At 38.9% G+C, this 14,110-nt stretch overlaps 1 protein-coding gene across 8 annotated transcripts in view; it reads left to right on the forward strand.

Moving 5' to 3' along the window:
- Window positions 1–5,201: 5,201 nt before the first annotated feature.
- The window catches only part of HIBCH (3-hydroxyisobutyryl-CoA hydrolase), a 54,952-nt gene continuing 46,043 nt past the window's right edge, over window positions 5,202–14,110 (forward strand). For 3 of the 8 annotated variants that reach the window (XR_001603393.2, XM_016215878.2, XM_016215693.2), the window contains exons 1-2: window positions 9,446–9,824; window positions 11,647–11,689. Coding sequence is in view for 7 of the 8 variants with exons in the window: in XM_016215878.2 (XP_016071364.2) it covers window positions 9,682–9,824; window positions 11,647–11,689 (186 nt within the window). In the remaining variant the exon portion in view is untranslated. Of the gene's footprint in view, window positions 5,276–9,445; window positions 9,825–11,646; window positions 11,690–14,110 lie in introns of those variants that run through there. The other 5 variants (XM_087819702.1, XM_087819705.1, XM_087819704.1 and 2 more) reach the window with 5 other exon arrangements.

A 14,110-nucleotide genomic window follows, 5' to 3' on the forward strand; every position in this document is an offset into this window, starting at 1 on the left:
CTTTGCCAACTGCCCTTCAAAACCCTCTACACTCTGAATGATGTTGCCTATCTCATTTCTGCATCTATATCAAATATACACAAACAAAAAACCTCCTAATTTCTCATCATTTTAATTGCATTTTTATTAGTGAAAGAATAGTTTACATTTCTGTTTGACTTATATTTCCTTTCTCCTCCTTTCTCCTCTTTTACTGGCCTTTTCATGTTTAACCATTACTCTATTGATTCAATACATATTAATTCCTTGTATTGTATCTGGGCATTATGCTAATGAATATAAGTGGTAAACAGTATAGTTATGCCTTTGCCCTCCCAGAGCTCTCCCACTAGCAACATTGTAGTCTTATTATTTATCCCGTTTAATTCAAATAACAATATAGTAAGTATGGCAGCCCTTTTGTCATTTGTTATGAATGCTTTATTAGTTTGATTTTTAATTTTACCGAAGGATTTTTATTATTTACAAAATAAAAAATGTTTTGTATAGTTAAATCTACAGATCTTTGTTTTTATGCCTAGATCCTTTTAAACCAAAATATTAGGTCAATATTCACTTATAGTTCTCCTAATATTTTTACTATTTGATTTTTAAGATTTAAGTCTTTAATAATCTGGAAGTTATTTTGAGAAGCTCTAAATTGATTTCTTCCCCAAATAGCTAGCCTTTTTTTTTTTATATCCCTATTAAACAAACATTAAATCCTTAATGACCAGTATGTCATGTATTAAGTTCATTTATGCACTAGGCCATATTTATTTCTAGATCCTCTGTTTTCTCCCTTTCATCTTCCTTTGGGTTACTGTGCCAATGGCATAGCTTTTCAATAGTGATAGGATAGGTCTTTGCCAAAACTGACTTTTTCAAAACATTTTAAATATTTATACTTCAGATGGAACTTATTAACTTTTTAATTGATTTTTTCTGGTTGTACAAGTAACGCATTATGAAGAAAAGTTTGTGGAAAATTTGAAAAAGATGTGAAAGAATGTAAAGAAGGAAAAAAAGACCCACCCCAAGTACTATAACTGTTAACATTGTGGATTATAACTTTCCATCTCCTCTCTCTATGTGTACATAGTTTTTACAAATATTACTAAAAATAGTTTTGTAAACTGTTGTTTAATCATCATAAATATAAAGTATAATCAAAGCCTGGAAGTGTATGGATCCTGAGGATCTGAGTTTCAAAGGCTGGAGTCCAAGAACAAAAAGTTCAGGGAAGGGACACTGTATTGCCCTTCCCCGAGCTTCATCTGAACATTCCTAAGTATACTGCCAGGCCCGGCGCCTGCTGATTAGGTGTAGAGTTCTGTGTTGTTCTGTACAAAGGTTATCCTCTGGAGCAAGCACATTATCAATGACTCATTTCCTTCAATTCTTCAGCTTTCCTGAATATTTTCTTGTTTACTTTAGCTATCTATGGAAGACCCTAAAATCAACTTACTGTTGGATCCTCCCTGGTAACTCTTTAGTTTGTGAAATTACTTTATTGCACACTTTGTTATTGCGAATGTTATATCCTGATTGCTTATTCCTTCTGTGTATTTCGATTTGGAGTGTTTGCTTAGTGTTATTTTTAGAACTGCTAATGATCGTATAATCTGTCTTTTGGCTATTACATGGCCAATATGAAAATGAAATTAATTTCATGGAGAATAGTGTATTAAAAGTATTTTAATTTCTTAAGCATTCAAAATAGAACTTTTAGAGGCTTCCTTAAAATTTCTTACACACAAAATCAAATTTTTCCCCTAAACTGCACCCATTATAGCTCCTCCACGCCTCAACCTGGTAAAATTACCAAGTCATTCTGGTAAAATCTTAAGCCAACAAGAGAATGGAAAGGCAAGCAGAGACAAGACGTAGATCTCTCATATGCTGATTATACTGTGTTTTTAACTCGTTAAGTAACTTCCTTCTGTGATATATATAGAGTGCTTCATTATTTAGGTAATATTTGGAGACATATTAAATATATTTGTGCACATGGCACAGTAGTATTACCCCTACTACCTCACAACTTAGAAATAATTTTAGCTTTCAAAATGCCTTTACATATTGAATCTTTGATCCTGAATGCTTTTCACAAGTTTTTTTAATAGAATGTTCTGACACTGAAATGTTTGCTTATTTTGATTAATCTTGTTTCCACAAATGAAATGCTATAAATGGAAAGAAAACATTGGAAAACTAGCAAGAACATACACTTTTCTCCTTTTTTTTTGTATTGACTTCAAATAGTTTGTTTCTTTATAACACATTTTTCCACAAGAAAAATATTTTACCTGACATATACAGTTAAATTTTACCTTGGAAATAGCAACAAATACAGTTCAGAGGATGCTTCCAAGGGGACCAATGAGTTGAATGAAAGTTGCAGACCATCACTTGACACCAAAATGAGGAAAAGGAAGCTAATTCCCAGTCACCATTCACTTCTCCATTGTCATTTCTGGTCTCCCGCTCTTCTTCCTTTATCTTGTGGGTGAGTATGGAGGTTTGTCCTCAACATACTCTAGAGCCTAGGAGATCAGCATACAGCAGTCTCTTATTTGTTGTTGAAATCAAAAGTTAAAACTTGAAAACAGAAATCTTTGGTGTCACCATTACTATAAATTTTTCATCAGCTACAAATTATTTCCTACCTCATCCGTGTTGAATCATAAAAGCATTCTAAACACTGATGTCTTCCACTATCTTTTTGCTCTGACTCTTTCACTCTTAAATATAGGCATACATTATATAAATTTCAATTGTTTTTACCACTAATATCATGGGATGCCTCATTTTTTTCTTTTTTTAAAAATGTTTTCATTGATTTTTTTAGATAATAGAGAGGGAGAAATAGAAACATCCACCAGCTGCCTCCTGCACGCCCCCTACTGGGGAGCGAGCCCGAAACCTGGGCATGTGACCAGGGTCATTAACCTAAGCATGAGGCCTTGTGTGACACAGGTTGCATGCAAACAAAGTTAGGGGGGCAGAGAAGATTTGAATACTGGGCCAAGCTCTTTCCACTAAAACATGTTGGATCAGGTGACCAGTTTGGTTATTGTGCGCACTGAATGAGACATGCTGGCAATGTCAGATGGTGATGTCAAATAGTGATGTCCCATAACTGTTTAAAACTGAATTGCAAATAAAAACAACTACCAGTCCTTCAAAGTCCAGTTAGTGATACTTTCTCCAAAGTTCTTACCTAGAATCTCCATAATATTCTATGAAATTCTTCTTCTAAGATCATCTTCATAACATTTTAAATTTCCCCATTCTTTAAATGAGTCAGAGGTTTAAAGACTTATCAAACTTGTTAATATATATTTTCCTTGAAAATTGCATTGTGGTCTATCTCAACTCATTTGATAGTTGATATTTACCATATCTAGGCACCTCAGTCAAAACCCTGAATTTAACATTCTGTCACAGTAACTATCCCAGAGAGAGAAAATTATCATTATGCAAGCCTGTCTTTTCCACCAGACCATAGACTAGGCCTGTCTCAATCATCACATTCACTTTATTCAGGTTATCACTCCTATATCTGTCCCAGAAGGGCTTTTCCAGTCACTTGCCATTCTACCCCTTTTTAATTCCAGACAGAGATAAAGATGGTATCCTACTGCGGAATATAAAGTTCAAAAAGATGGTCATTTACTTTTTGTTTCTAGCCTCTCACAATTCCTAACATAAGTTACAAAAAGTAAATGAAACTAATTGGGGGTCAAAGTTTCCTTCTGTGATGCCTGTTCTTTGTCCTCGGTTCAGTGTGTATTTGGGAATTATATATGACCTAGATTAGAAAAGTAATTTTTAAAAACATATATATATATTTTTATTTTAAAGAGAGAGTAAGGGAGAGAGATAAACATTGATATCTTGTTTCACTTATTTATGCATTTATTGGTTGATTCTTACATGTGTCCTGATGGGGGATCCAACCCACAACCTTGGCCTATGGGGACGATGCTCTATCCAACTGAGCTATCCGGCCAGGGCGAAAAGTAATTTTTGATCGAAGACTTGACTGTATTTTCTTCAATGTGAAGGACCCAAGAGTAACTCCTTGAACTTCCTCCCCTCTCAAATTCTTCACTGAATTCTTTCTGATGAATGAGTCAATATTTTTGTGGTGATGAAATGTTTGCTGCTGGACATCTGGGTGTATCTGGATGCAGAGGAACATTTTTCTGAATCAATTTAACAGTGGGTCCTAGTGGATGAGTCAAATAAATCTTGGTTTCATTTAAAAGTAAGCTACTTTCTATATAATTACACTTTCACTGGTAACAGTAACTTTTAGCTTAGTTGGTGAAGACATACTGTATCATCTTTTTAAAAAATATATCTTTATTGATTTCAGAGAGAGTTAGAAACATCAGTGATAGGAGAGTCGTCATTGATCGGCTGCCTCCTGCACGCCCCCGACTGGGGATGGAACCAGCAGCCTGGGCATGTGCCCTGACCTGGAAAGGAACCGCGATCTCCCGCGTCCTAGGTCCACGTGCAACCCCCGAGCCACGCCTGGCCAGGGTACTGTATCATCTTTCAGCCAGACAGTTCTCCTCTGCCCTTGAGGAAGTGTAGGGAATCTGTAACTTTCCCCCCAACCTGGGAATATCCCAGTCCCAGTGTGAAAGGAGTTCTGCTATGCTGGATTAGGAATAAACTCCATTGCTGTCTTCCTGTTACCAAGTGCGTTTCATCTGTCTGCGTCCTCAAAGAATATTAAATTTACATTTTTAATTTAAAAAGGTTAAAATTCCAGAAGAGTTTTCTATGTCACCTTCTGCTAGTCAAATTAAGCACGCCAAGCCTAGACCGCTGGGGCTTTTCCCCACCGGGCTTCTGGAAGAGACTCTCTCGCCTCCCAACCAGCCCGCGTCCGCCCCCTGCCGGCCGCTCCAGCACTGCCCTTCCCGTCCCCGCCTTCGCCCCCGCCGCGCGGCCGTCCCAGGCCCCGCCCTGCTCCAACCCAGGCCCCGCCCCTCAGCCACCCCAAGCCCCGCCCCCTTCCATCCGCCTTCTCCCGCCCACAACCCTTTTTCTCATGCAGTTTTTCTCGCCCCGCCCCTCAGCCCTGCGTAGCGTCACGTCCCGCCCGGGGCCGCTCTGGGCCTCTGGAGGACTCGTCGTCTGTTTCCGGGGGTGCGCGGCGGCGGTGGGCGGGGCTGGCTGGAGGCGCGGGGCGTGCTCTGGGTGCGCCGCTCGGGCTGCTTGGGGTCGCGAGTGTTTTGGAGGTTAGGCTGCCGGAGATGTCGGGCCTCCTGTCAAGGTGAGTGAGTGACCCTGCGGGAGGCAGCCTCGTCAGCTGCGCTCCCCGAGAGGAGAACGTGTCGGGCCTGTGGCCCGCCTGGCCTCGAAGTTTCCAGTCGCCCTCGGGGAGCGCCGTCCCGGCCGCGGCGCCCCGGCCCGCCCCCGTGCTTCGCCCTGACTCCTTCTAGCACCTTCTTTGAAGCGGAGCCTTCTCTCTCTGCCGCTCTGGATCTCATTCAGCCTTGACCTCGCAGGATTTTCTTTCTTTCTGATCCCAGTTTCTTTCCTTTCTTAACAGCTGAGTATAATTTGGGGGACACGCGGGGCTTGGGCCTGGAGGGATTTTGTGGCAGGTTTCATGCCCCTAACAAACGCTCGTGCTCCTGGTGTGACTTTATTGTCCAGCTCTGTCCGATGGTTCCAAGCGTTAAAACAGGTGTCTGGAAGTTCTCTAACGTGGGTTGGTGCATTGTGTGCCAACATTGTGTTTAATTTTTGAGAGTGCTGTTTTGTGCAGCCTGAGCTAGCTGAGGGAACCTGGGAGCAGGCGTTCCACAAGTTAGGCTCCGTCCCCAGTCGTGAGGCCGCCTGCCTGCCCCCGTGCATTCCCAGGCTGTGACCACTTTACGGGAGAACCGTCTTATTTCCTCAACAACTGCAATTCTTGGGTTCTTCAGCCTTTGAGTTTGCCTGGGGGGTGGGGGATGGGGAGTGTTTCTTTCACTTAAGACTAGCTATTGCTTTGTAACATTGTATCCACAGACCTGATTCTCAATAAATATTTGAAGGGAACTCGAAGAATTGCTTTCTTTTTTAATACCTTGGAATTAGTTGTCTGTGTGTCTCCAAGCAGCGGACAGAGATATGGAAGATATAAGACAATCAGTACGTGTCATCATTGCTGCTAATTTTTTAAAAATTGTGGGCAAATTCCAAATTATTTGAGAAACAAATTGGGAAGTCACCTTTATTAACAATGTTAACTGACTTGGGAAATAATTTGTCATTCCTAGAGTTCAGGTTGGCTTTCTTCCACCCCACATTTCAAGGCGCAGACGGGTTAGGTGAATTCTGGACTAGGTTTAGGGCTTTGATTAGAGATGCCTTTTCCAGGGCCAGCCCTGGTGTGGACATTAGGCTAGCAAAGCAGAGACTGGAGCCTGAGGTCACTCAGCCTACAGCAGTCTCACCCACAAACGTATTCAGAAATAGAGTGCCACAGAGCCTGGCTGGCGTGGCTCAGTGATTGAACATCGGCCCATGCATGCACCAAGAGGTGGCAGGTTCAATTCCAATCAGGGCACATGCCCAGGTTGCGGGCTTGGTCCCCAGTAGGGATCGTGCAAGAGGCAGCTGATCGATGTTTCTCTCGATGTTTCCATCTAGCTCCCTTCCTCTCTCTAAAAATCAGTAAAAACATATTTTATAAAATAAAAGAAAAAAGAAGGTGCCACAGAGTGTGTTTCTGAGAGGAAATAAGCTCTCTGTGCCGTGGTTGATGTTTTTGGGTAATCCCTCTTGAGCTCCAGCCATCGTGGGTTCCTTGGCACCTCTTGATTTCCTTCTACCACTCTCCACTACTTATCTAGCCTTAGTGCCATTTCAGCCCTTGGACATTTGTTGTTGTTGTTGTTCCCAATATAAAGCACCTTTCTCTGAAGATAACTCTTCACATTTTTATTTCTAACCTTGATTTATCCTGAGCTCTAGTGCTAGTCAGAACCACCTGTGTGTCTCACTTTGCAACCTTTACTTTGCATCTGCACTTCAAATAACTGGCACTACCATTCTTCTAGATTCCTAAAGTTATCTGAGTTCTTCCACACTCCCAATCCTTATCTCTTCCTGCCGATTAGCATTTAAGCAGTCCTCTCAAATTTGTCACTAGTTCATCTTTTTCAGAAACTTGATTCGTGGACTTACCTCTTCCTGTTTTGAATCTGCTAATGACTGGCTTGTTAATCTTGCCAAGGTTTCCTTTGGTGCCTACCATTCCTCTGCTCAGAAGCTCAGAGGTGCACTCCTGTCTTTGGAATTAACTAAAAAGTTCCCAGCCCGAGTTTCAAGATTTGGCCCCAATTTACTTCATGAATTCCACAATACTTACTGTTATGTTCTTGTTTCTGGGAGGCACTGTTCTAGGTACTACTAATAACTCAATAAAATCATTCCTCTCTGTTCCCACAGCTGCTGTTCTTCATCAGTCCATGCTTGAATTACTTTGTCTTGTACTTGGGTTTTTGCCCTGTTCACGTTTCACTTTCTACCTTGCCTACTTCTGCTGCAATAAGCTTCGTTAAACACTATTTTTATTATATTATCTTCTTAAATAGTTTCATGAAAAGTGGTTTAATTCTGTGAGCCCATGTGTGTTTCACTGGATAATTGTAAAAATCTCCTAGATACGGTTCTCATCCTTCCAAGACAATTGTGTTTAATTTTAGCATGTGTCAGAATCACCTGAAGCGTTTGTTGAACAGAGATTTCAGTCCCTCCACAGTTTCTGATTCAGTAGTTCTGGGTGGGGCCAAGAATTTGCATTTCTCCCAGGTTTTCAGGGGATGTTGATGGTGCTAGTCAAGGAACCGCTCTTTGAGAACTACTGCCCCAAGTAGTTAATTTGACCATTACCTGAAGGAAATAAACCTGATTAAGTGAATTAGTAAACTAGTAGTAAATATCTAACAGTATAGTAATATTTTACAAACTGTCATCTATACAGAAACATCACACAGCCAATAAAAATATTTATTTAAAAATATTTAAGTAATATGTGATATGAAAAAATAGACATGACAGAAGTTACAAAAAGAAAGCAGGCTACCCAACAATAAGTACAATACATTTCTAGATTTGTTGTTTTTAAAGTGTTGGGAATTGTCTCTATCCAGGTGATGGTTATAGGGCTATGCACATGTAAGAGTTCACTAAGCTACCGATGTCAGAATAGCACATTTAAGAACTTCATATTTAAATAAGAAAGTAAAAGCAGCATGGGAGAGGTGAAGGGGAACGAGGAGGGCTTCTGGGATGCTGGTACTGTCTTGTTTTTTAATCTAGGTGCCAGTGAAATGAATATGTTCAGTTTGTGAAAACTCATCAAATTGTATCTTTGTGCTTTGGGCCTTTTTTAAAAAGTTCCCCAAAAGACATCACTCTTGCCGTTGAGAAACTCAGAGTACAGTGAGAGAAATGCATATAAAAATACTGTAGTTAGAATACACTGGGATACATGCTAGCCAAGAAGTGAGATTTAAGATGTATGGAGATTATGTCAAAGCTGGAATCAGTAGCAGCAGCTTCATAAGGACTGTGCACATGTGTAGATAGATATACTATTTGATGGAACTGAAAACGTGCCAGTTTATTAATTTTTCAAGGCTACTTTGAGATTATTTGAGGGGCAGTAGTTTAGGTGAGGCATTTGAAAGAAAGGGCAGTATGACTATCATTACCACTTGTAAGCATGTCTTAGATGACTGAATTTATAAAAATATTTGTAATTCAACTTACTTTACAGAATTTATATTACTTTCCTTTTACATTACATTTAACTTAATCAATACTACTAAAAAAAGGGGTGGGGGAAAGCACTAATTTGTTAATTGGCATATTTTGAACATGCTTTGCCACAAGTAAAATATACTTGTCTAGTGACTTCACAACTTGTATGCACATTAGAATCACCTGGAGACTTGCAAACATTCCACGTTCCAGCTCACATCCAAGACCAATTAAATCATAAACTCTGGAAGTGGGACACAGGCATAGGTATTTTGTTTGAAGTGCCCCCAGATGATTCCAAAACACAGATAAGTTGTCATTAAAATCAATACTTCATTAAAATTAAACTGAAGTGACAGATCCTAGCTTATTTAGGGATGGCTTTTAAATAGGGTTTTCATATAGACGTTTAAAATCTGAACTATACTTACCCTGTAGCACCATTTCTAAAAATTTTTTAAACTTAATTTTATCATTTTGGAAGTTGTTTTAAGTAGCAAAAAATGTAAGTGCTAATTCTTTAAATCAGAAAACTTTGGATTCCTTAGTGAGATAATTACCTAAATGCCAGCTCAAGGTTAAAGACCGTGCTGCCACATTGGCAAGTGTTATGTAACAGTTTAAATACTGTCTGCAACAGAGAGAGTAAACAGCGAGAAACAGATCTAGCTTCAAGGCCCAGTTTTATTTGTGAGACAGAATTTTATTTCACTCAGAGGAAGTTAATAAAAACTGACCAAATGCAAGTGTAACTCACTAAGCACTGCTTTCATAGGTCACAAAAATCTCTGGACCAAAACAGAAAACAAGCCAAACTACAGCTAAGTTCCTTTGCCAGATTTTATGTAATCATATTACTTCTGTTTGTTCCAATTATTACTCATATTTGAGTATTCAGAGTCCCCAATTAATTCTGAATTTATGGTCTTCTCTTTCCTTCCTGTTGGCTTCAAAATTGTCATCTGGTGGAGGGGAAGAAGACATACACATCCCAGATTTTCATCACTCAACCTTGGGCATCTCCAAAACCTTGGATCCATGACTGTAGTACGAAGGAGAAAATGGTAAATGCCTTGAGAGACATGCTGCTGGGTCACATGTCCCACAGTATCCCATACTCTCCACTTTGTTCCACAAAAGAGTGTGTGTTGATACCCTTTGGGAATCTGTAAGTTGAGATCGACATTGTCCTCTAGAGTCATTGGAACAAGGTCTGTTTTCCACACTTCTTGTTAATGGTTGAGTGATGCCTTACTTCTTGAGCTCCAGTTGTGTCACCCAATTTCTTTTTTTGGGAAGATACCTGGGACTTGCTCCAGGTGGTCTACTTTCTGTCCATCCTATGGTTGGCCCTGGTCCAATGGGTACTCTGAAGTCACCACACTCACAGCCTTGAGATAGGGACCAATGAGATAGTTGTAGGTTAGGATCTTGCCTTGTGGCTTTGGCAAAGTTCACAATTGCAGGGTCACTTACTTTTTGTTCCTTTTGGTATTTCTAGCCCTCACAGTTCTAACATAAGTTACAAAAAGCAAACAAAACTAAATTGCAGGTCAGGGGTTCCTTCTACGATGCCTGTTTTCCTCTGTTCAGTATGTATTTGGGAATTAAATTTGACCTAGGTTAGAAAAGTGAAGGAGCCAAGACTAACTCAAATTCCTCACTGAATTCCTCCTTTCTGGTGAATGAGTCAATATTCTAGTGGCGATGAAATGTTTGCTGCTGGACACCTGGGTGTATGTGGATACAGAGAAACATTTTTCTAAATCAATTTAACAGTGGGTCCTAGTGGATGAGTTAAATCATGGTTTCATTTAAAAGTAAGGTACTTTCTCTACCATTGCAATTATACAGACTAATTTCACTGTTCTAAACATCCCATGTATTCCACTTATTCTTCCCTTTTTCTGGCAATCACTGATCTTTGTTTTGTTTTTTTAATTTTTATTGATTTTTTTTTTTAGACTCTGAGAGTGGAAGGGAGAGGAAGAGAGAGAGAAACATCAATATGAGAGCAGAATGTTGATTGGCTGCCTCCTGCACACCTCTTACTGTGGATCGAGCCCGCCACCTGGGCATGTGCCCTGATCAGGAATCGAACCCGCAACCTTTTGTTGCATGGGACAATGCCCAACCAACTGAGCCACACAAACCAGGGGAACCATTGATTTTTTTTATTGTCTCCATAGTCTCATACAGTACATATCCTTTTCAGAAAGGCTTCTTTCACTTAACAGTATGAATTTAAGCTTCCTTCGTGTCTTTTTGTGGAATGATAGCTGGTCTTTTTATTGCTGCATAATACTCTACTTTTTAGATATACCACAGTCTCTTTATTCTTTCATCTATTAAAGGATCCCTTGGTTACATCCATGTTTAGGTTATTATGAATAAAGCTACCATAAACTTTCAGGTGCCAGTTTCATTGTGGAAATAAGTTTTCAACTCATTTGGGTAAATATCAGGGAGTGCAATTGCTGGGTCATATAGTAGAGTATGTTTAGTTTTGTAAGAAACTGCCAAACTGTCTTACAAAGTGGCTGTTCTATTTGTTTCTACCAGCAATGAATGAGAGTTAAACCTTTTTTTTTCTTTTTTCTTTTGAATTTATTGTTGTGACATTGTTTAATAAAATTACATGTTTCAGGTGTACAATTCTATAATACATTATCTGTATATTGTACCGTGTGTTCACCACCTCAAGTCAAGACTCCCTTTATCACCATTTATCCTCCATACCTTCTTCTATCTAAACCTTTTTTTTTAAAAAAACTTTTTGTTCTATTACATTTTAGAAGAGGCTAAAGCAAAGGGGAATATAGTATTTATACATTGAAACGTGACTACTCATATTACTATGTTCATTGTGTTCTACATTTGTTTCAGGTTTAATTCATTCAAAAGGACTAATATCATACTGCAACATTTGGTAAGTTTGGACTTTGTTTTGCTGGCATTATTAGATTATGATGTATAACTTAAAATGTCATTGTTTGGGAAGTAGAGAAATACTGGCAGGTGTCTTTGACCTTGGTATACCATGGTCCCCAATTTTATAATCAGTACTTGTTGTATATCTCCATCAGAGCTCTTGGGTGACCCAGGTGCATTGTCAATGAGCAGTAATATTTTAAAATAAATCTTTTTTTCTGAGCAGTAGATCTCAACAGTGGGCTTAAAATATTCAGTAAACCATGTTGTATCACTCTCATGTCAATGTTTCTCTCCCTCTCCATTCCTTTCTCTCTAAAAATCAATTAAAAAAAATCTTTAAAAAAATTCTGGGCAAGATCACTGCTGAAAATTTAGAAATAAAGCGTAGTACAATGAGGAAAATGAAAATAACCAATGGTCCTACCTAATCAAGTCTACTCACTAAACAGTTTGATATATTTCTTTCTGACTTTTATCTCCTGTATATTACCTGTTTTTTACCCTTCTTTTTCAATTAACATTGTATTATGAAACTTATATACAATCATATTCAAACATGTTTACCAGTAGCTGTACAGTATTGTCATGAGTATCATAACTAAATTATGAGTACCATAAATTAAATGTGTATTTTTGATATTATAAATAATTGTGGCAAACATTCTTTGAGATACTTTTTTTATTAAAAAAATATCTTTATTGATTTCAGAGAGAGGAAGGGAAAGAGAGATAGAAACATCAATAATGAGAGTCATTGATTGGCTGCCTCCTGCACGCCCCCTACTGGGAATCAAGCCCACAACCTGAGCATGTACCCTGACTGGGAGTCGAACCTTGATCTCCTAGATCATAGGTCCATGTTCAACTGCTGAGCCATGCTGGCCGGGCAAGACACTCTTGAGTAAACCAAATATTCATTATGCTTATGGTAGAAAATTTGAAAAACATATAAAATCACAAAGAAGGTGACCCCAAATCATTGTTTATAATTTTTATATATAGTGCCACTTTTTTCTGTTTATGTGTGCATGTTTTAACACATTATATTATAGTATAACTATTTCCCTAGATTTCTGCTTATTTTTTTAGTATGAATTTCTAAAGTAAGAACATTTAAAAGATTCTTCATACACTTTGCCAAATTGCTTTCCATTTATACTTTCCCCTGTAAATGCTTTTACTTTGTAAGGTTATTTGTTATCAGTTTTGTAACTACTGCAGTTGTGTTTTTGACATAAGTTGTATTGCCCTATATTCTGGATTATATATGTATTTAGAACTATTCTCCTCTAGCTGGTCAGCAAACTTGTCAGATGGGTTTCTTTAACATTACAGAAAATGAAACAACATTTGAAAGTCTTGCTTCTTTTGTGATTTTTGTGTATAGTTTTCTTTTGCGAAAAAATTTTTTTTATTACCAGTAAGGTAAGAAAATGAAAAATATATTTTTCTAAGTCATATAACTCAGTATCTTTTAAACCTAACTTATCACTTTAAAAAATTAATTAAAATATGGTTTCAAATACGTAGTAAATACATATGATGCAAAAGTTCAAAGGGGCCATACAGTAAAAAGTCTTTCCACCCTTCTCTCTCAGGTGCCCAATTCTCTTTCCTGGAAGCAACCATTTTAGCAGTGTCTTGTGTATTCATCTAGAGATACAGTCTTTACATAAATTTGTATGCATACATTTACACGGTGGGGAGCATGTCTGCATTGATTGTTCCATAACAGCATATGGAAAGGTAGCTGTCTCTTTCCCTCTCCCTCCCTGCCTCCCTCCCTCCCTGCCTCCCTCCCTCCCTGCCTCCCTCCCTCCCTGCCTCCCTCCCTCCCTCCCTCCTTCCTTCCCTTTTGTTTCAGCATCTTTATTGTTGAAAATATTATAGATGTCTCCTTTTTGTTCCCACTGATCCCCTCCACCCCACATCCATCCCACCCCGCATCCATCCCATCCCCGGGCCTTCCCCAGACCAGTTTCTGTGTCCATGGGTTATGCTTATAAACATATAAGTTCTTCGATTAATCTCTCCCCACCCACTTCCCCCTCCTCACCTTCCCTCTGAGATCCTTCAGCCTGTTCCATGCTTCTATGTCCCTGGATCCATTTTGTTCATCAGTTTATTTTGTTTATTATATTCCACATATAAGTGAGATCATGTGGTACTTGTCTTTCTCTGATTGGTTTATTTCACTTAGCATAATACTCTCCAGGTCTATCCATGCTGTCCCAAAGGGTACGAGATCCTTCTTTTTAACAGCTGCATAGTTTTCCATGGTGTAAATGTGCCACAGCTTTTTTATCCACTCATCTACTGATGGGCACTTGGGCTGTTTCCAGATCTTAGCTATTGTAAATTGCGCTGCTATGAACATAGGGGTGCATAAGATCTTTGTGATTGGTGTTTGGGTTTC

Source organism: Miniopterus natalensis, chromosome 8 (assembly GCF_054644295.1).
Source record: "Miniopterus natalensis isolate mMinNat1 chromosome 8, mMinNat1.hap1, whole genome shotgun sequence".
In the NCBI taxonomy this organism is placed as follows: domain Eukaryota; kingdom Metazoa; phylum Chordata; class Mammalia; order Chiroptera; family Miniopteridae; genus Miniopterus; species Miniopterus natalensis.